The sequence below is a fragment of the Hydra vulgaris genome, chromosome 14, assembly GCF_038396675.1.
Source record: "Hydra vulgaris chromosome 14, alternate assembly HydraT2T_AEP".
Lineage (NCBI taxonomy): Eukaryota > Metazoa > Cnidaria > Hydrozoa > Anthoathecata > Hydridae > Hydra > Hydra vulgaris.
In genome coordinates this window covers 40916958-40942014 of record NC_088933.1, presented here as the reverse complement: position 1 = coordinate 40942014, position 25057 = coordinate 40916958, and the positions used below count along the sequence as shown (strand labels likewise).

Sequence of the window (25057 nt, the reverse complement as noted above, 5' to 3'; positions counted from 1 at the left end):
CTACATCATTAACCCAACTACCACTAAATACGGTCTGTTCAGCAACATTATTCTTCTCAATAAAACGAGGATCTCTGGTACTAATAACATTTTCATAACGAGTCTCATTATCAGGAAAATAAGCACAATCCTCTAAAAGCACTATAGTGGGTATAGGGGAAGGAATCTCTTTTTAGAATTTTTTTGAAGTGCAACAATAAGAGGAGCATCAGAACTATTAGCAAAGGGATAATGTCTATTAAGGATAGTTTGGTTACCATCAACATTGAAAATACGCATACCAATATTAGCCATTTCTAAAGGGATAGAGGTATTAGAAGTTGTTTTCAACTGATTCTTAACACGAACATCAAATATTTCCCATGAAATAGACTTTGGAATAAAATACAATAAGTGACTAAGAGGTAAAAACTTCTCTTTACTAAGCATAATTGTCGGAAACTCAATAGGTAAATAATAAATATTAGGAATAGTAGTTTCAGATAATTCTAATCCAATATAAAACTCTTCAGACATGGTATGTTCTTCAAAAAATGTCTGATTATGTTAAAGGCCAAAGGAATGAAGTCTGGTGCGGCTGGGGGCTCGACGTTGGGAGGTTGTTCCGCCATTTATATGACTACCTCGGCGACGCCAAACGTTTCTTCTTTTTGGATGAACGAACCTTCTCCTTGAATACTTCCCCGACGACTGAATTGTCATAAGAATAATTGTCTATATGTTGAGAAGGCTTAAGACGATCAGCTTGCTTCAATCTAGGCTTAACAAAATTGACAGTAGACTAAAAAGCAGGATCATTATAAAAATGTCTTAATAGAGTAGGCTTGCGAAATTCCAATTGATGAGACAAATCGGCAGCTTTAAACAAAGGATTATCTTTGGGGGTATACTCCTGCGTATGATCGTACTTAATTCGTGGTTTAGCAGTTAACAATTGCTGTTTCTCCCATTCTGCAATTTTATCTTTATCATAAAAATCATCATGCGTACGCCAGTCTGTTTCAGGATCATATGAAGAAAGAGAAGAAGTTTCAGATATATTAGTAGACTGAGTAGACCTGGACGATGGGACACTAGAGGAATCGACTGAGGTAGAGGACATAGTATCTGAAAATAAATCATCCATATTGTAACCAAATTTCGATCTACCCATTAATTCCATATTTAATTCATCCCAACGACGTTGTGTATTAGTAACATGGGCTCTAGGACCATATAATTGATATTTGTATTGTCTGGTTAAATTCTTAACAGCAGAAGGAACAGCAGGAACAACTTTAGGAATAGCTTTCGCAACATTAACAATAGATTTAGTAGCATTTACAACAGATTTGGGATTAATAGCACCAACAGCACCAACAGCACCAAACACAGCAGACTCGACCATACTGGCAGTATCAGGATCTTTAAAATTCGTTTTATTCACACCAAAAATCTGATCATTCCATCCAGGAGCGACTTCAAGATTGCGTTCAGCAAAGCGTTTATTGCTAAAATGAACAGGATTAGAGTTGACAGGAAAAGAAGAGTCCACGAAAATATCGACACCATCATCAGTATCAAAAATACTTTTTGATGTCATGACATCCACAAACTGTCCACATATCACAAGAAAACAAATTATGTGCAACACATTGATTATACAAAGCAATACAAGCAGTACGTCCACACCAATCAGCATGGACTGTGGCAAATAGAACCACCAAGAGTAAAAGGTAAAACATAATGATAACAAATAAAAACAAACACAACGTTATATAAACCTTATAATATGAAACTTTTATAAACATAGAGGCCGACAATCGACAAGATTTCACATATATAATATTATTATCTATTAGATATTATACTTCATATATATATTATCATATCGACATAGCCTATAGGGCAGATCTGCCCTATGGGCTATGTCGATATGATGATAATTATAAATTATAAATTTCTGCATAAAAACATTGTTTTCCCAGCTAAGTATATTTTTAAATGTTTGGTTCACTTACCTTTTTTACTTTTTATATTCCACTACAAAGTGTTAAGTTAAGGAACCTTAAGTATGTTTTTATACTTTTTATTTTTTTAGTAATTCAATGTACAATAATTCAATTTTTTTTTTTCACCATAATAATTTTAAAATAGTAACAAAACCTTTGTTATAAAATTATAAAAAGTTTTAAATTTTTTTTAAATCGCTTTAAATTGTTTTTTTGAATTATGCCATAAAGTTATTTTTTATTTTTTATACTTTTTTCAAAGTCTTATAAATTTTTTATTTTCTCAAATCTCATCTTATTTTAACAAAACAAATCAAGTTAAACAAACTTTATTTAACTTTTCTTTAACTATAATTATTTAAATAAAATAAATAATGAGCTAAGATAAGATTATTTAAATTACATTTGGAATAAATAACTTTGAATTGTTTATCTTTACTAATGAATAAAAAGGCGTCAAAGTTATAATATATATAAATTTAAAAAAATGACACTCTGAAAAAAAAATGCATTAATTATATATATATATATATATATATATATATATATATATATATATATATATATATATATATATATATATATATATATATATATATATATATATATATATATATAATTACAATTATAATTAAAAAGGATAAAGAAAAAACTTTAATTATGGAACTTTAAGTTTCATGCCTAACGGCAATCATCAGCCATATATTACAAAATTAAAAATTAAACGTTAAATTACTATTAGAATTACGGTGGCGTGAGTTCTAATGACTCCATGGAAACAAAATTTTAACGTATATGTAAATTTAGTATAACGTGACGTAAACGTGACGTAAACCAACCAGGATCAATCTTCGGTATCAAAAGAGGAGATAAGGAACTTATTTTTGTGCCTGCACTTCGAGATTATTTCGCTTCTTGTATTTAGTAGGTTTTCTCCTTTATACATCAAAATTTGGAACTTCTCGTTTAAACAAAGGTTACAAACTCTTGATGTTGGGTTGTATGGTTTGCATTTTTTAACAATCCTCCATCTGACAAAAGGTGTAAAGTTATTTTCTTTTAATTTCCATACTTCTTTTGATAGCTCTGTATCATTCTTGTACCTAACTGCATTAAAAGATTTTAAGTGGTTTGCATACCAAACTTTAAATGGTGCTTCGCTGATTCCAAAATACACTTTTAAGTTACAAGTTTTAAGTTACTTGCAAGTTTTTTATTTATGGTTTTTAATTATAATTATAAATCGCTCTGTTTAGAAATTTATATATGACCAAAATAAATTTCCTAAATATTGAGCACTTTTAAACGAACAAGAGTTTTGTATTATTTTAATACAACACTAAATCAAACGATATATATATATATATATATATATATATATATATATATATATATATATATATATATATATATATATATATATATATATATATATATATATATATATATATATATATAAAGTTAGCACCTCATTCTTTAATTTTTAAATCAAAATTCAAGATAATTTTTTAAAATAATTTTCTTATATTTTATGAAAGTTTAAATTTTTTTTTCTCTCTTACGTCTTTAAAGTGTATGAACTAAAAAGTTTATAAGTTATTAACACGTTTAATGTTAACGATAGTTTTATTTATGATTTATCCAAGTTCCATTTCATGCATATTCATTTTTTTGTTGATTGCTTAACTTGCCCACACACAGTTGGTCAACCTACCCTGTTGGTGCAAGTTTGGTAAAAGTCAATAAATATCTTTGGAAAAATATTTTTGGGAAAAAAATTAAGTTGGAAAAAAAATTGTATTCGATCAGTTTTTATCATTTTACACTGTTTAATATGATGCGACTTTATGACAAATTTAGTTAAATACATCAAATTAATGACGATTTTGGTTAAACGCTATTTGTAATAGTGATGTTTTTAACAAACTGTCTTATTTCAACAAATTAGATTTTCAATAAATTGCATATTTTTTTAGGAACAACAAAAAAAAATTGCTATTTCTGGCACTTCAAGTATTTTCTCATTTCTGGCACTTCTGGTATTTTCTCATTTTTGGTTATTCTATTAAACAAAAAAATCTGGCAACCCTTTTCGCATCAGCACGAACTTACAAATGCTTGATAATCATAAGTTTGCTTGACGTCTGGCTTTTACAGAGAATACAGCGCCGAAACTGTAAAAATGATTTTTTTATTTAAATGTGTTCTCCTTCAAATAAAAAATATATTTTCTTGACTGAAACTACTCGAACTTTCAAATTAAACTGCTAAACTACAAAAAACAGCGATGCTGTTTAAAGGGAGCGAGTAAAATATTCTTTCCATTCTGAGAACTCCTGTAACTATTCTGTTCAAAAGCAGATTTTTTTTTTTTTTTAATATTTCTTTTTTTATTAATTTAAAAAAAACTAATATACAAACATATCAGTCTCAACAAAGCATTATTTAAAGTAATATAGAGTTTTGCTTTAAAATACAATTTTATAAAAAAGTACTACGTTATGAAAGTTATTAACTTAATAACTTTCACGTTTTATAACTTTTTAATAATTAAGAAGTTATAAAACGTACTTATAACAAGTTATTAAAACAAACTATCGTTTTAATAAAGTTAAGACAAAATCATTAAAAAATGAGTTTTTCATTGATTTCTTTTGGAATCTTTTGATATATTTTTGTATATGCTAAAGGTATATTCAAGAAAATGTTAACTTAAATCTAAAGGAAGCAAAGAAACAGTTTTTAGGTAAAAATGCCTATTTCTGTACGAAAAAATACCTGAAATCAAAAAAAAAACTAATTTCATTTGGAATCTTTTGTTATATTTTTAAATATTCTGTGAGTTTATTCAAGAAAATGTTAGATTAAACCAGAGGGAAGCAAAGGAACCTAAGTTTTTTTAATAGTTTCTCTAACAAACAAAAAAGTATACTTTCTTCTTAACCAATTGTTAGTAGGTAAAATTTTCTTTCAAATAGTAAAATAGTTATGTAAATCCGACGATCTGTTTATGAGGTTTAGTTAAAACTGTTTTAGTTGATTTAGTGATTTGATTTAATAAAAATTGCTCAACTAACTCCACTTCTACTACAATATACTTTATCTCTGTTAAACCTTGAGTGGTTTATCTCTGCTAAACCTTGAGTGGTTTATCTCTGTTAAACCTTGAGTGATTTATCTCTGTTAAACCTTGAGTGGTTTATCTCTGTTAAACCTTGGTTTAAATAATTTCCTATTTAAATCTTTATTAAATAAGAAATTGTTTAAACCAAGCTTGACATTAGAATTGACTTAGTTCATAAATTTCTGTTTATAATGTTTATGCTGTGATCCGTCACAACCCCATTTGCAATTTAATATTAATTTTTTTTTCTTTTTTGTACAGCTATTTACAAAAGTTTAAATGATTGCAGAATTTTTATCAAGTATGTTTGGTTTTTGTTTAATAAAAAAAGACTGTAAAATGATATCGAATTAATTTTTTTTTATTTATTAAAGAAAAAGTAATTAGCTTTAAAATGTATATGAACATATTATAAAAGTTTTAATATTTAGTTAGAAATTAACAATTACAAAAAATTATAAAGGAAAAATAAGAAGCACAAAAGTTTAAATGAATTGCAATATTCGACCAAAAAAAAGAAAAAAAAAAGAAAAATTAATATTTAAAGTGTCCTCCTTTGTTTTTATAGCAAAGATAAACTCGTTTATGCATTGATTCAATTAATTTATGCACATCACGCAAAGTACCTTTAGCCAGTACTCATTCAAAAGTTGCTTCAAATGTTGAGTTGGTTGAATTTCATGGTATGTCAGTTGATTTTCAATCCAAGACCAAATAATTTTAATTGGGTTGAGATCTGGTGATCTGGGGCACCAGGGCATCACATTGAACTTTTTTTTCAAAAAATATTTTTCGATTGAGTGAGATCTGTGAGCTGAAGCCCCTTCTTGTTGAAACATGAATTGCTTGCTTCTGCCATACAAGTGTCTGATTGATGGAACTAAACACGTTTTCAATGTGTTCTTGTAGGTGTATTGATTAATTCGGCCTTCTTACAGCTCACAGAAGCCAATATCTTTGTGAGAAAACTTCCCCAGATGCCAACCAAACCTCCACCGGCTTGTCAACGATGTTGCAAAAACTTGTCTGAATATTTCTCAGTTGCAAATCTTTTGACATTCTTCCCTTGCAGTTTACGACTTGAAAACTAGCTTCCTCACTCCAAATAACTTTTGTCCACTGTTCTACAAACCAGTACAGCCTTTCTTTGGACTACACTCGTTGTTTACGTTTATCCGTGATTGAAAGAATAGATTTTCTAGCAGCTATGTACGTTCCAATATCTTTGTCCAACAATGTTTGTCTCACGAGCTCTCTGCTAACTTTTGGATTATTTTTTGACTTGTTGAAGGTTTGAGCTAGCTTTTTGTAGTTGAGCCTGGGGTTTTCTCTGCTCATTCTGAATATATCACTTTTGTCACGGTTGCTGAGTTTGAATGGTCTCCCAGTACGCGGCATGTTGGAGACGTCCTTGGTAAGTTCCCAGGTTTTGATGGTTTTTCGAACGCAATATTCAGAAATGTGAAGTATTTTGCCTATTTGAACGTTTTTGTGATTATATGTCCTCGCCATACCAATAATTTGCCACTTGATCTCACTAGAAACTGATTTTTGACCAATTTGCACGCAATTGAAATTAATTTGAAAGTTACAATATTTCAAGTTGATTTTTAATGAATTAAAAGCCGTCTGATGATGTTGTGATGAATTTTTTGATTGTAAACTACTCATTTTAACTTTATTTAAAAATTAAAAAAATATTCGCACCGGATTTATCAATTAATTAGCAAATAATTGATCCTAAATAAAATTGTTTAAACTTTTGTGACACCTCCTAATTTGTATCACCTACCTTTTAATGAAATTTCTGAGTAAACAGTAATGAGTTGAAACCTACTTTTTTTTATTTTATTAACAAATAACCTATTTACCAAATTGTAAAAAAAATAACTATTCTGATATCTATTTCCGTTAGATTTTTATTCGAGAAAAACCGAAGATTAGATCTTAAAATTCTGTAATCGTTTAAACTTTCGTGAATAGCTGTATAAGTATTGTACCACTACCATCTGGTTCAATAAATCATGTAAATTATTTGCAATCCAACTTTCAGTGGAATAATATAATTCTTTGTTTGGATCAAAATCCCTATTTACCTTCACTCCAGCCTCTAAGTCAATTGGAACACTATGGTATTCGAAGTATTTCTCTCTAATGTCTTCCATTAATATCTTTTAAATAGATTGCAATTCGTCCTCATTAATGATCTCAAATCTTTGCCAAAGAAAGCTCCACGGATGTAGTCCAAGATTCTGTATTAGAACTAATGTTTATCTTTATTTTTATATGTGATTTTAATTTGTTTTTAAAATTGTTAACTGCTTACCATTTTGCTGACGATACCAATTTACTCATAACCAGCAAATCATTTGAAAAAAATTAGTCCCATGCTTTATTAAGATTATCTAACTTTCAAAACAAGACATTAAAAGTCAATATACTTCCAACGAAACCGTTTTAATTCTGATAAATATTACTACTACTATTATTTTATTATTATTACTATTATTATATTTTATTATTATATCTGATAGTATTTATATTATTGTTATTTGTTATCGTTAATTTTGCTTGAACATTATTATATTATGGCTATTATCATTATCCAATCGGTGTAAATTGGTGTTCTTTAGGTAAGCTAATACTTTAGACAAGTAATTGCAGTCTAAAGTATTGCTCCAATTATCCTTTTTTTTTTTTTTTTTTTGCAAAACATGGGGTATGCCTAAAAGTTTCTTTAAAGAATTTTCAGTTCCCCATGTTACCATGAGTAGATAACATGTGATAACATGGTGTATATGAATTATAAATTTAATATTTAGGAAATATAAGTTTTTGATGTTAATTTTTGAAAAAGATCACCCTCTATGCTGAAAATAATTTTTCTTACCTTTTTAGTGTTCTCTTTATGAGTTATGAATAACGTAACAGACTTACAAGAATGGTCAAAAATGGTCTTGCTTCAGACAAGAATAAGAAAGTTTGGGAATCAAATTTAGTGAGGTTTGAAAAAGCTAAGATTTCAAGAACATGAACTATTTTTGTTAAAAGTATTGGTGAAATAAATAAAAAGCCAACAGAACAGCATTTCATTGATCAATTTAAAAGTTTGTCATCAAATGTGAAAAGCAGAAAGGAGAGAGTTGCAGTTGTGGCTGAAGAAACAACTACTTTGGAAAAAGCTGATTATTCCAATTCTACAAGAAATACGAGAAACTGAAGTTATTATTTCAGAATACTGGAAATTCTTTGACAAAAGTGAATCGAACACGCTGGCGAGATGACATGGACTTCTTGCATACTTAATAGCTTGTTGTAGAAAGTTTAAAAGCACAGGTACCTTTCCAAAAGTGAATTTCAAATAGATTCCTGATATAAGCAATGCAAGATGGAACTCAAGAGCAATTTTTGTTCTGCTTGCTTACATTCTAATACCAGACTATCAAAAATCTTTCGAAGTGACTAAAAGTCATCAAGCGAGAACCTGTAGCATAAAAATTGTGAAGCGAAGGCAGAAATTCTGTTAAATATCAAGTCTCCGTTTAAAAAACTTTTTTTAATGAAGTTGATAGCAATCATTAAATGAAAAGGTTTTATAATTATAAAGAATAAATTAAATAGCACCGTCTGCTGGTTTCTTTATTTAGTCTGTTATGAAAATGGTGAAATTTGTTTATGTTTATGAAAAATGGTGAAATGTGTTTATTGCTGCTCTACGAGTTATTTATCATTGAAGAAGTCAAACGACTTAAAAATGTTTTTAAAAATGTATACATTTCCCAGAGACAAACTGGATAGAATACTCAACTAAAACGAGTTTTAAGACACTTTATTATATGATCTAATTGACATTAAAACTACAAAACTTTAAACCAAAATAACATTTTGCACAGTGTTCCTCTTAGATAGATTTTTAGTTTGTTCTAAAATTGCAATGAATTTTTTACTACTTTTGTTGTTTGACTTTTGTCCACGTTATCAAAAACATACGAAATAATGGACTCAGAAAGCAAAACGTTTTCTGATAATACTTACAATGCTCTTCTTAATCACCCTGAAACTTCTACTATCTCAAACTCTAACAAGACAAGTGATTTTATTAAACTTGCTGTAAAATAATAGAAAACTTTTAATCTAAAAAGTGTGGGCATATATTTTAGGTTCAATAATGATCAAAAAGCTTCCTCAGAGATCTAAATGATAAACAAACAAAGTTTGTTTTGGATTTTTGTGATACACCTTTATGCATGAAGAAAATTAGAAAATAGGCATAAAGTATCAACACATGTCACAAGGCATTTCACAAGTTATACACGTGAAAAAATAGTCTAGCTGATTAAAATGCTATAAAGAGAAACACTTTTTTTACAAGTATATTATATTAGAAAAATTTGTTACAGAACTACTTGAAACAGAACTTAGAAATTTAAGAAAAGTATCTTTAGACATATTTTTTAAGTGTTCTTCAAAACCAAAGAAGTCACTTGTTCACATTAACATGTATTTTAAAATTATGGTTTGCTTAACGAATTTGAAATTTCCATCAGTATAATGTTTTATTTTTTAAACTTTGGTCAATATCCAAAATCATTTGAAATAGGTGGAATAAAATCAAAATCAATATATTTTCACTTTAATAATAACTGTATATATATACTATCGTGAGGGACATTTACAAACAGTTATAAACTGATGGCGTGTAAAGACCTATGATGGTATAAATTATAGCATAAGGCCCCTATGAATTGCAAGGTTGTTTCCCGTCCCCGCCCGCCTCATATTTTAAAATAAAACGATTTTGTCCATTAATTTGTTTGTTGCGTTTTTTTTCCATTTTTTAAGAAACTTCAAAAGTAAAAGTTGAGCGGTATGGCAAAATATGAAAATACTTTTGTGAATTGCTGCACATATGACTCCAACTGTGGAGAAAAAATTGTGTGCTGGAAAATATTTTGTGTAGACGATGAAGAATTAACCGTTCAAGGGTTGTATGATATGGTTTTAAGCTCTTCCAATAAAACTAATCTGCATTTATCCGACCATTTTCTGGAAAAGTGCAAAGTAGGAATATCTTCAGAAAACCTCTACTCTGTGGATGGTTTCAGTAAGTCAATTTTAATAGTGAGAATTTTTAATTACTGTGTCGTTTTTCATATTCATTTGTCTGTTTAAATTAAATAGACAAATGAACCACCTATTAAATTTTAACAGACACTTACACACACACACACACACGCATATATATATATATATATATATATATATATATATATATATATATATATATATATATATATATATATATATATATATATAAATATATATATATATACACATATATATATATACATACATATATATATATATGTATATATATACATATATATATGTACATATACATATATATACATATATATATATATACATATATATATACATATATATATATACATATATATATATATATATATATATATATATATATATACACATACATATACATATATATATATATATATATATATATATATATATATATATATATATATAGGGTAAAGTGAGGTTAACTGGGTACAGGTGTTAACTGGGCCACTGGCTGTTCATACTTCTGCAGTTTGAATACACCGCTTTTATTGATATTTCCCAAACGATCCACTAGGTGGCACTACAAATGGCAGCCATTTTAAAATTTTATTAAGCATTTGTTGTTCTTGAAAGTCACATGTATTGTTTTACTGCAGCGTTAGAAAGTTGATAGAATCTGTGTTTATCAAGTTTTGTTAGTTTTAATAACTGATTTCTGAACTTTAATATAGTGCCTATTTGAATAATTATCACAAATTACGCAAATATTTAAAATACTGGTAAGTTTTTGTAAAAATATGAATTTTGATATAGTGGGGTTAAGTGGGCCGGCTATTCATGTGGTTATATGGGACGGCCCACTTAACCCCACCAATGAAAAATTAATTTAATATAATCATTTAATTAACATTTATATCAACTAATTATGCTTTTTTTTTATTCCAGTTTATAAATAAATTAAATTAAAATGCCCCGTCAACGTCAACGTACCACAACGCACAGATCGTATTCCATTGATGCTTTAAAAACGGCAACTGAAAAAATTATAAAAGGAGAACTATTGATAAGAAAAGCAGCGGCCAGTCATCAGATACCAAAAAATACATTAGCCAGGTATGTGCTCAAAGTTAAAAATAACCTGATGGAGTTTAGGTTAATTTTCGACCATCAAATGAACATTTACTCGTTTTCAACTCAAGTGAAGAATTGCTATTGAAAAAATATATTCAAGATGCAGTCAACATGCACCATGGACTTTCATTTACCCAAGTTCGTCGCTTAGCTTTTGAGTTTGCCATAGCAAATAACAAAAACGTGAAATGTAATTGGACAGAAGAAAAAATGGCTGGAATAGAATGGCTGCATTCATTTATACAGAGTTTGGCGCTAAGAACCCCCGAACAAACTAGTCTTAGCCGTTGCACTAGTTTCAATAAAACTAATGTTGGAGCATTTTTTTCAAATTTAGAAAGTGTTATTAACCGATTTAATCTACAAGCACAAGACATTTTTAACTTAGATGAGACTGGTCTCACAAGTGTACATAAACCAGTAAAAGTTTTGGCTTTAAAGGGGCAAAAGCAAGTTGGCCAGGCAACATCAGCTGAACGAGGTGTCTTGGTTACAGCATGTTGTATTGTTGGAGCTACAGGAACTGCAATACCTCCATATTTGCTGTTTCCCAGAGTTTTTTTTAAGGAACACATGATTAAAGGCGCACCTGTTGGAACAAAAGGTGCAGCAACAAAATCTGGATGGATGATTTCAGATATTTTTATTGATGTCCTCAAACATTTTGTCGATCACATAAGACCTACAACAGACAGTCCAAAGTTGATATTATTAAACAACCACAAGAGCCACTTAAGTATTGCTGCGTTGAATTATGCAAAGACTAATGGCATAATGTTGCTGACCTTCCCTCCGCACTGCAGCCATAAGTTGCAACCTCTGGATGTGAGCGTATTCGGTCCCTTAAAAAAACACTACAACAGAGCCTGCAATGATTGGATGACAAACCATCCTGCGACTCCAATCACAATTTATGACATAGGAGAATTACTGGGGACTGCTTTTCCGTTAGCATTTACGCCAAGGAATATTTCCCAAGGGTTCAAAGCAGCAGGAATCTATCCATTTGATTCCCAAATATTTACAGAGGAAGATTTTTTAGCTGCAACAGTTACAGATAGACCAGATCCAACTGTTTCAGATACAACCATTGAATCGACAACATTACCCTCAACATCAGTGTCAACCACTATAGAAATACCAACCTCACTAACTGACTGTCAACTTATTTCTCCGGAATAAATACGACCATTCCCAAAAGCCGGAATGCGTAAAAATAACAGAAAACCAAAGCAGAAAGAAAGTCTGCTGTTTTAACGGATACTCCAGTCAAACGGCAATTGGAAGAAGCTGCACAAATGCGTGCAAATAAATCTAAGCCTAAGCCCATTGCCCCAAGAAAAGAAAAGCGTAAAATATTAATAGAGTCCAGTGATGAAGGATCATCAGAAGTAGAGTATGCCGATTCTTCATTGGATATTTCAGAATTATCTTCTGGAGAAGATGCGGATGATTTTAACCAGCCCTTAACCGTCGATGATTTCGTGCTTGCTATGGTGCACGGAGCTAAGAAAAAGTCTAGCAGGCACTATATTGCCAAAAATAATTTCGAAAACGCAAGATGGTTTTAGCGTTAAGTGGCTGAAAAATCAAAATAGGACAACAAAATTTTATATTACAGATGAGGAGCTGACCTTCGTTCCTGCATCCGATATTGTTCGAAAATTGCCAACTCCTCTATTTCACGGAGAAACGGGACGATTCGCCAATTTATATTCCTTTCAATTCGATTTTTCCAATTATTCCATTGTTATGTAAACATAGTGTTTTATTAATGTTTAATAGTTGAAATATTCATACAATTTTTTCACATCGAAGGTGTATTTTTTTACTAATTTGTGTTTTTTTTATTGTATAATTTTATTGTTATCACGTTTATTTTGTTTATTAATTCTATCTTTCTTAACTAAATATATTATTAAAATAAAAACTAATATTATTGTAGTTTCACTAGTATGTACCCAGTCAACCCCATAGGGTGGCCCAGTTAAACCCGTCACTGTGGTTAACTGGGCCACGGGACACATGTCTAAAAAATGCAATATTTACAAGGCCACAGCATATATTAACTAATTCATTTGAATTTATTAGATGGAATATTAATATTCTCATAGTTATGAACAGAAAAAATATTGAAAAGCAGTAATTTGTTACAATTACATCACCCAAAAAATAACTGTACCCAGTTAACCTCACTTTACCCTATATATAAATTAGTAGAAAATCACTTAACAAAAATTTTTCTCATTTTACACTGTGTTTCATCAATAAAGACTCATTAAAAATACATACATACATACATTCATGCATACATACATACATATCTACATACATACATTTCTGATGAGTCTTTATTGATGAAACACAGTGTAAAATAAGAAAAAATTTTGTTAAGTGATTTTCTACTAATTTATAATTGCTCTGTTCTTTTAAGAACATTGAGCACTCTATTTTGTAGAATACATTTTAAAATTGTTTAAATATATATATATTTATATATACATATATATTTACATATATATATACATATATATACGTATATATATATATATATATATATATATATATATATATATATATATATATATATATATATATATGCATAAATTATGTTAGTGTATATATATATATATATATATATATATATATATATATATATATATATATATATATATATATATATATATAAATTATGTTAGTTTATATATATATTTATATATATATATATATAAATTATGTTAGTGTATTCTACAAACAGAGTGCTCAATGTTCTTAAAGAACCGAGCAATAATGAATTAAATTAATTTATAAATATATATATATGTATATATATATATATATATATATATATATATATATATATATATATATATATATATATATATGTATATATGTATATATGTATATATGTATATATGTATATATGTATATATGTATATATGTATATATATATATATATATATATATATATATATATATATATATATATATGTATATATATATATATATATATATATATATATTAGATAGACAAATATAATATATGTGAAAACGATTAAATGGTAATAGCACAAATTATAAAAAAGTATTGCTTAACTTTTTCTTTATAGGAATGAAAGTGAAACAGCTTGTTGCTATATTTGGTCATTTTGTAAAATTTTACATAAACCAAACAATTTTAAATGAAAGTGAAAGCAATGTTACAAATGCAAATAAAAATGTTTTTGATGTGATGGTTGAAGCTCAAAAAAGTCTATCAACAAGAACAATTCCAGAACTCAAAAATCCACACAATAAAAAAGATGAGTTATTTAATTCACTAATCAAATTTATCGAAAAGAGTGAATTTAAATGGATGTTTTCAGAAATAAGTTTAAATATGGGTCTCAACACAATAAATGTTTTAACAGATATATTATGGTATATTGATGGGCATTATGAGAAGTTTGCTGAGCGATATTGTGGGATACCAAAAGTATTTTATCAGTTTACTAATTATAATAAGCCTGAAAGATATAAACATAGAAAGAGACATATATCATCACTCTCTGTAGATATTTTAAATTCACATTCTCAAAGATTGTTTGGTAATCTTCAATCTGGTTTTTGGAATCATCCAAAATGGAAACCTTTTAAGCAAGAAGTTGAGATACTGGCTCAAGGGCTTCAAAAATACTGCAATGTTATAAAATCAAAAAGAAGCCAAGTTCTTATAAATCATCATACAAATGAACAAGTCCGATTTATAAGCAACGCGCTTAATATAATGTACATTCCAGCATGACACACCCTATCTGAAGATATCACTAATCTGTCAGATATAATAAACAGTGGAGAAATTGATCAAATCTATTTATTAGAAGAATTAGACCTTCTATCAAATGATCGTCGTCGAAGATATGAGTATATAGAAGAAGTAAAAAAAGGATTAAATGTACCTACTATATTAGTAACTTATTCTCCAGGAAGTAACTTATGTAACCTACAGTGGATTTGGCATACATCTGCTATAGATATTAATTCTGCTCTTCATTCTAGCCAACCCTTAATTGAAACAGTTAAACTACAAATTCCCAAATATCACTCAAGAGCTATGCGAAAGACTGCTTTTGAAAAATATGGTCTGATTACTCCCTCTGTTAAGAAAAGTATTTTAAGACATATGTACAAAGATCTAGCTGGTGATGTTTCAGCTGCTGACACATTATCCCAAGCCGAAGTTGATAATCGAGTAGATATATTTTTTGACCTTGAAGATCCTGATCTGATATACGGTTTTCGTGAACTTTATGCTGGTAGACATACACAATTTGATACTTTTTGGGCTACAGCAAAAGAATTTCTTGAAGAAGACATCGGGACTGCTGTAGATGATAGGCGACATTCACAAGTTGTGCATTTAGCAAAAGCAGTTTCAGTTAGAGATTTCCGAGATCAAGTTGCAGCCAAAACATCTGATGATACTCCTATTCCATCTAAATCATATATCCAAATGCAGTTCATGCCAGCTAGAAAAGAAACAAAAACTTCACAGAGGTACACAGGGATTTTGAATGTGAAAAGAATGGTACAGCAAAGACAATGGCGTAAACAACACCCTGATTCTCATTATGCAGCTTGTATATTTCGCTATCAGCGTGAGTTTGCTTTGAAAACAAGGGATGTGTCTATACTAGTTTGTGCTGATGACAAGCATCGGATTAAAGTAGGAGAACCTTTATGTCCAGTAGCATCGGTCGAGCGAGGTCGCCAGTCGCTTGTTCATGGAAAAGCGTTGTTTCAGGTTAGTGATCATAACTTCACACGGTTCAGTATGATTCCATCTGTGTCACTGGTTGTTGATATACCAGAAAAATTATCTGAGTCTTGGTATGATGAAGTAAATGTGGCATATAAAGACAGTGCATTTGAGCCTTCTTCTCCAATTAGACATGCAGTTGAATTAGCAAATCTTATATCCGAGGCTGCTAAAATAAAGTCGGTTTTGTTTATCTATTCTGATGGTGGTCCTGACCACAGAGTGACCTACATGAGTGTTAAGTTATCTATGATTTCCCTTTTTTTATATCTTGATCTTGACTATTTGTGTGCTGCTCGTACTGCTCCTTATCACTCAATATAGAAATCCTGCTGAACGAGTAATGTCAATCTTGAATATGGGTCTTCAATCAGTTGGTGTTGCACGTGATAGAATGGTTGGCAGTAGCGAAGAAGCTATAAAAAGCTGTAATAGTGTTGCAAAAATAAGAGTAATTGCAGAAAAGCATAATCTTCACGAAGATATATTGGACTCAATAGAACCTGTGAGTATACTTCTAAGTAAAATAACTGAAAGATTACAGTTAAAAGACAAGAAGTTTAATGTTATGCAGTCAGCTTCTGAAGAACTTCAAAATGAAGTGTGGAGTTGTTTGAATAGATTAGATTCTGAGTTTAATCTAAGCTATAGTTAAAAAATTAGTCTGAATTGTTTGACACCAATTTTAAAACAATTTTTAAGTCATTGTTGCCGTCAACGTCACTATTTCTTTGAAGTAAAAAAGTGCGGTAATCCAGAATGTGAAATCTGTGGCAGGTTGAGGCTTTACTGAAGAATTCTCTAAGATCAAATTATTTCCAGACCCTTTGATGAAAGATGATGGTCATTTCAAATCTTTTGAGGATATTCATGGGACAGAAACTTCTGAAAATGATCGACCTTCACTCAAGAAAAGTAAAGGCAGTTCTCTTCCTTTCTATGCCAGTGTACAACATGCCAAGAATAGTGGCATGATGCTGTGTTGTGATGAGTGTGGTATGTGGAGAATAACCTACGCTTCACGAAAACTTAAAACAGATGAGAGGCAACTGCTTGAATATGCTCTAGATGGTCTGTGTTTTTCTTGTGGTTCCTTACTGCAGGATGCTGAATTGCCTGAAGGTTTGCAAGGTGTGGTGTTTGTTCGATCAATGAATTGTGGTGAACCAGTTGAACCTTTGTACTACTCAGCTAACTATGTTGACATTTGTGTTTATTGTTCAGCAGACCTACCAATAGCAACACACAAAAAAGACTATTTTCCACAATGTGACGAATGCTGTTCTCAGCCAAATATTCCTCGAAGAACTACTAAGAAAAAGTAATGTATTGCGAACGTGTTTTCTGTGAACGTTATTATATTACAGTATTAGTTATACAGACTGTAATCATATTTTATAGAGAATATTATAATAATACTTTTATTTATTTGTTATTTTTATGTTGAGAAGAGCAAGGAAGACGTTTCAAATGTATAATGTTTTTTTTTACAAGTTCTTAGAGATGAGTTTTATTTTGTAATAAAACATTGTTTAAAGTTTGCACCACAATTTTATTAAAGAAATTATGAAATGACGATATTTTGCAATATTCAAGAAAATTCATAATTCAAAAGGCACATCCTTTTGAATTATGAATTTTCTTGTAATTTGAAATGGAAGGTCAAGGCCAAGGACTAACAACTCCGAAAAAAGTATAAGAACACAAAAAATAAAAAAATACGCAGTAATAATCCGAGTGACAGGTCCCGTCACGCCTTCATGGTGCACGTTATAATAAAATGAAAACAACCTTATTGTATACAAATAAGTTTTGCAAATTTTTGCGAAACGTATACAACCTAGATCAATACGCATTACTTAGTCGACCTAGATTATTTTAGGTCGCGCACGTAACACGATTAAAACATCTATATAGGATCATCAGGTCTATTTGAATTCCTATTCTTTGCTGCTAGTTATACCTGATAAGCTTTACTGGTTGTTATACCTTACTTGACCTAGATTATTCTAGGTCTAGAGCGTAACACGATTAAAACATCTATATAGCTCATCAGGACTTATTAAACTAGGTTTATATTACTTATAGTAATATTTTTATAGGTACATTACTACTATTGCAGATGATCGAACATAATTACCTGAAAACGCTTAAGATTTATTTTTCTTACACGATGAATTTTTTTAATGTACACTTATACGAGTCTCTCTTAAAAGCTGATTGATTGATCTGTCGCAATACTGACTTCTATATGTAGAAATGGTATGAGCCAATTATGTTGTTTATGGTTCATTCAAAGCCCTTTTGGCTATATATTTCTTAGGTATCTACATCATAATAAAACCGCGTTTTTAAAGTTTGATTAATAATTTTTAGTATTAGCAAATATTTAACAAAAATTTATAATAAAAGTAAAGATATCTTAATACAGAGTGCTTGTTTGGACACTTAAAGGGTTTTATTAATGAAAAATAAAGAGCAGAATAATTAATATTTTTAACATCCGGCCCATTGAGCATTGGTCAGAAGATTAACCCCATAACCTAACAGTTTAAATATCTATAAAAAAAAAAGTAAAAAAAATAATGAAATGATGGGTAATGGAAATTTGCCGCCTGCCCGCATACTTTACGGTTTATTTTAGGACGGGAAACAACTTTGCAATTCAAAGTGGCCTAATAGTAATAATGATAATAATAATAAGTAATAGCAATAACAATAATAGTAATAAATAGTAATAATAATACTAAATAAAGTAATATAAAACTTATATACAGTATATACAGTAATATATTCTTTCCAATATTAATTTATAAAAAACCACTAAAAACTTTTTACACCAAAATCAAACAAAGAACTATATTGTTTTAAACAAAGAATGACCATATTAAGTTTGTCTTGTTAGGTTGACATTCATTCATTGACACTTTTGTTTTTATTATTTGCTGAGATTTGTTAATTGTATCGTTGTTAATTCTAATATGCATGAAGTTTTCTGTTTTTAGATTTTAAAAGCATTTTTTATTTATTTAAAGCAATATATTTTTATTGAACAAGTTTAGTTACTTAAATTCTATTTTTTATTTGATTTGAAACCTGTTTCTTTTTTTCATTATTTGACAAAAAGTTTATTGTAATGAACTAATGAAGTTTATTATTAAAAATATGAAAATATTTATAAATTGTTTTTATAAATTTTTATTAATCATTACAGTATCTATTTAATTTTCAGATATTTTATAAAGTAAGCCATTAAATAAAGCATAATGTATTTTAAAATAAATTTTAATTGAATAAAAAAATTGAATTTTAAACAAATTTAGATTAAGTTTGTTGTTTTCATTTCAAATATCAACCTCCAATTTTTTTGCAGACCAAAACATTTTAACAAGCACAAATGTTTTGTTGATTTAAATATATACGTAAGTTTATATGATAATATTTTCGTATTATTTGACATAAATACATTCGACTGGCAATAGGAATGCCAAGAATTAAATGTAAATACATCGACTGAGGATAAGGGTTCGGTCAGGGTTTTAGTCATGATTAAAAGTCATAAAAGACAAGTAAACTATTATTTTGTTAAAAAGTATTCAGTTTAAACTAGATGCTTTTAACGTCGCGTAAATCAAGTAACGTTTTTCCGCTCTAAACGGACGGAAGAAGAAGGCAGTGGTAAAGGACCTCATTTATCACTATAAGCCACTGTACATCCAAGACTGGCGCGAATGGTGTGTGATACCCTTCCACCCACCCTATCATTGGTTTTAGTTAATTATATCTGAAAATTTTGCTCTTTTAGACCAGCAAATCGACAAATGTAGATCATATAGTACAGACGGCAAACTTGGACTTTTAGAACTGTCGGCAAATGTTAAAAGCGAGGACCTTTTTTTTTTTAGATAACAAAATATTTATGGCATTTTTGCTACAGTCAATAAAAATCCTGGATCCACTCCTGATGTGGTATATATATATATATATATATATATATATATATATAATATATATATATATATATATATATATATATATATATATATATATATATATATATATATATATATATATATATATATATATATATATATATATATATATATATATATATATATATATATATAAAGGGTTAGATGAAATAACAATTTTTTTACGTTACTTAAAGTTTCATGCTATTTTCGGCACTTATAAGCCATATATTTCCATAGTCATATTATATATAGGTGATAAGAGCCGAAAATGGCATGAAGCTTTAAGTACCGTAAAAAGGTTTTTTTTAATCAAACCATTTATTTATTTATTGATCTATTTTGTGATTATTTCATATATATATATGTGAATTCTATTTTGTGACTATTTCAGATATATATATATATATATATATATATATATATATATATATATATATATATATATATATATATATATCGAGTACACACACAGATATATGTGTGTGTGTGTGTACTCGATTCCTTACAATGTTACGAGCAAAAATATTTGCTATATTTCACAGACGGTTCCGAGGAATTTTTTATAAATTTGCGGCATCATTTAAAAAGAACAAACTTTTATGATATTTGACAATATCTAACTATATTGCCTACATACTCTAAAATTTTTTTGACTATATCTTTATTATTTTTAAATAGTATTACCTGAATTAATTATAATCAAAAGAACAAAGCGTAAAAAACTAAAAGTTGATGTAAACTTTAAATTTAGACTTTATTATCCATAAGATTTTTAATACTTTTTTGATCTTCTCGATCGCACCTATTGTTAATAATTATTAGTACTACAGTCTCAGACTAAAGTAAATAACATTATGATAACATTATGATATTATGACATGGCTTTTTTTAATGATCAATCAAAAAATTTTAAAACAATAGGTTGTAAAAAAAATTCAAATTTTAGTTCAAATTTTAAAAAACAGTCAAATTTTATCAACTACATAATTTATTTATACATAAATTAATTATGTAATACGTATTTTTGCAACTATTTTTGGGAAAAACTTGAGCTTGAAAAGTTACATTTGATCAGTTTTTGTCATTTTACACTGATGGGACTTTATGACGAATTTGGTTAAATAAGTGAAATTAATGACGATTTTGGTTAAACGCTATTTGTAATAGTAATGTTTTTAACAGACTGTCTTATTTCAACAAATTAGATTTTCAATAAATTGTATATTTTTTTAGCTACAACAAACAAACAACATTTTTGGTTACTCTATTAAACAAAAAAATCTGGCAACCCTTTTCGCATCAGCACGAACTTACAAATGCTTGGTAATCATAGGGTTGCAAGACGTCTGGCTTTTACAGAGAATACAGCGCCGTAACTGTAAAAATAATCTTTTTATTTAAACGTGTTCTCCTTCGTAAAAGCTGGACATCAAGCAACCCTAGGTATTCATATAATCTTAAACCACAAAAAATATATTTTCTTGACTGAAACTACTTGAACTTTCAAATTAAACTACTAAACTACAAAAAAAACAGCGATGCTGTTTAAAGAAGGCGAGTAAAATATTCCATCTATTCCGAGAACTCCTGCATCTATTCTGTTCAAAAGCAGTTTTTTTTTCTTTTAATATTTCTTTTTTTTATTAATTTAAAAAAAACTAATATACAAACATATCAGTCTCAACAAAGCATTATTTAAAGTAATATTGAGTTTTGCTTTAAAATACAATTTTATAAAAAATACGACGATATGAAAGTTATTAACTTAATAACTTTCACGTTTTATAACTTTTTAATAATTAAGAAGTTATAAAACGTACGTATAACAATTTGTTAAAACAAACTATCATTTTTAAATATTTTTCAAAATTTAATTCTAAAAATAATTTGACACCCTGATCCTCAAGCTTAAAGTGTTAGCATTTTATTTTGTGAATAAAGCCGTCGTGTAGAGTTAGTCAATCAAAGTTTTTCCATTTTATTTTACGTAGTTATGTACTTAGCGATATTTAAGTCAATTGAGTAATATTTTTTTATTGTTTACCTGATAAAAAGAGTTCTATAATTTAGCGCTATCTTTTATTCTTAACTTTTAAAAATTGTTTGGGGGGATTGCTATTTAACATGAGTCGGGGGGTATCGTTAATCAAGTTTTTTCCTGCGTTAAACAAAAAATAATTTTAAATATTATAAATCTTGTATATGTTATTTGATTATGGTTAGGTTTTCTATAAAACGCTCTGATCTCTTCAGATATTTTTGAAAATTCAAAAACTTGAATTTATTGTCATTGACATTCTGCGATTAATGTCTGGAAGAATCAAATAATAACTGTTCTTAAACCAACATAAAATGCTCACGTTTAGTAATCACTTAAAACAATCATTTAAATGCAGCTCATGAAGTAATAAGAAAATTGTGTGTGTGTGTGTGTTTTTATTTAGAAATCTTTGTGTATTTAAAATTCATTTTTAATTCCTCTTGTTCTATAATTTAGGTAAAAGTTATTTACACTCCAATGTGTATTTATAATAATATGATTTTATACTCTAATGCTTTAGATATGTTTAATAAAGGTTTATATAAAACAGATTCTTAAAATGAAGTTCCCAATCTTTAGAGTATGAGATGCATCTAAAAATTAGCTGCCATAGCAATTTTAAATATGGATTTAGGTACATTACTTCTGATTTTGCTAAAAACAATATTTGTTGGTTGCAATATGGATCACAATAAACAAAAATTAACTGTATCGAGTCAAGACAAAAAATATGTTATATTACGATTGAGTGAAGCTTTGCCTAATTGGACACATTACCACCTTGATACCAGCTTAAGTGGGACATATTACCACAAAAACAATGGATATTATTTAAAACACCTAAAAATATCAAGTTTTAATGAAATTTATTTTTTTGAGAGAAATTTAAGTTGTTTTCAACTGGATAGTTTGACTTTAAACATTAGTTCTTTAAAGTATTTTAATGACTTAATTGGTTACCACTTTTTAAGGAATACTACACTATTAGGAAGCACATTTTATAATATTTCTAAAAATTGCAAGGTTAATCTAGTGAAGCGTGAATATAAGCTTTTTATAAATGATTATCATGATAAAATTGTGATAGATTTAAAGTTTCTTATTCAAAATAATCCCCATACTATTATTTGTCGAAACGTTTCTAGAAAATTTCTCTTCATTTCTGAGCAAAATAATTTAGTATTAAAGCCAAGATTGTTTGATAAAAGTAGTTCTATAAACTGTCAGATTTTTAAACAAACTTTAAGAGATGATAATTTTTTTTTGAAAATATATTTATTTACTTCTACTAGCCCTGTTCTCATAAGAAAGCGTCGATCTTCAGATATTTATTTTGAACATGATCAATACGCAATAGAAGTTAAAGAGAATATTGTGGTTGGAGAAACAATTCTTGAGTTAAATGTCTATGGGGGTTCAGGAAAGTATATATTTAAAAAAAGTAATGATCTAAAAACAGATAGCCTCTTTAAAGTTGATGAAAATTCTGGAGAAATAAAAATTCTAAACAAATTGGACCGTGAGGAGGGTGCAACTTTATTTGCTTTAGATATAACAGCCTCTGACAAGGATAATCTTAACTTAATTGCTTATACAACTGTTAAAATAAGTATCTTGGATATAAATGATAACCATCCAATTTTTAGTATGCCAGTATATTTAAAAACCATTAAAGAAGAACAACCTTTAAATCAATTCATACTAACTGTACAAGCTTCTGATAATGATATTGGCATCAACAGTGAAATAAAATATTCAATTATTAAAAATATGAGCATCAATATTCCTTTTGAAATTGATGAGAAAACTGGTGTAATAAAAAATGTTCAAATACTAGACAGAGAAATAAAGTCATTCTATCTTTTATATATCAAAGCTGAAGATAAAGGTGTTGATCCAGGTTCTTTATTTGCCACGGTTTTAGTAAATATTACTTTAGAAGATATCAATGACAATAAACCAACTTTTTCTAAAAGTAAATTTGTGATAACTCTACCGGAAGACACTCAAGTTAATCAAGTAATTTTAAATGTTACAGCTACTGATGCAGATTCAGGATTGAATGGAAAAATTGAATACAGGCGTTTAAGCCTATCAGAGTTTAGTATTGATAGCTCAAGTGGTGAGATTAAGTTAGTTGAACCATTAGACTACGATAGGTCAAATAAACTTTATGATTTTGTTGTAGATGCATTTGATTGTGGATTTCCACCTCAGCATGCTAGTGTTATGGTTGAGGTATGGTTGTTATAATTTTTTGTTTATATTTTTATTATATATTACTTATATATACAGTATATGTATATATATACATATACAGTATATGTATATATATATATATATATATATATATATATATATATATATATATATATATATGTATATATATATATATATATATATATATATATATATATATATATATATATATATATATATGTATATATATCTATCAGGCCTTGTTACGAGATTTCGCTGCGTAACGAAAACGCATAATGCATTTCTAAAAAACTCAATTCAGCAAATAGATTTTGTATCGTTAGAATTTATATTGCGTCACTAGCGTCTTTTCAAGTACCGCATTGTAATTAAAGTTATTTTATTAACGCGTTAAAAATCATACAAACAGTTTTTTTTCTCTCACTATAACAAAAGTTACAAATAAAATCTAAGTTCCTATTTGAAAAATCATTATTGTTATTTTTTTTTAAATATGAACTAAATTTTATTTTGAAAAGAATATTTTTTTTCAGAAAATGTAAAATAATATTTGCTTATTTTCTTATGATTTTACAGTTGGTTTTTGATTATTTTATTAACTGGTAATATAATTTTTTCTTATTTATTTTGTGAACTCTTTTTAATAATGTTTTAAACAATAAAGATTGTTTTTTTTTATTATTTATCAGTTTA

General features: G+C 28.3%; 1 protein-coding gene across 2 annotated transcripts in view; it reads left to right on the top strand.

Annotated features, from left to right (window-relative positions):
- Positions 1–22598: 22598 nt before the first annotated feature.
- LOC101234289 (cadherin EGF LAG seven-pass G-type receptor 2) overlaps positions 22599–25057 on the top strand; it is a 62420-nt gene continuing 59961 nt past the window's right edge. For both annotated transcript variants that reach the window (XM_065817277.1, XM_065817278.1), the window contains exon 1: positions 22599–24382. In XM_065817277.1, the coding sequence (XP_065673349.1) occupies positions 22769–24382 (1614 nt within the window). In that variant the 5' untranslated portion in view covers positions 22599–22768. The remainder of the gene's footprint in view (positions 24383–25057) is intronic.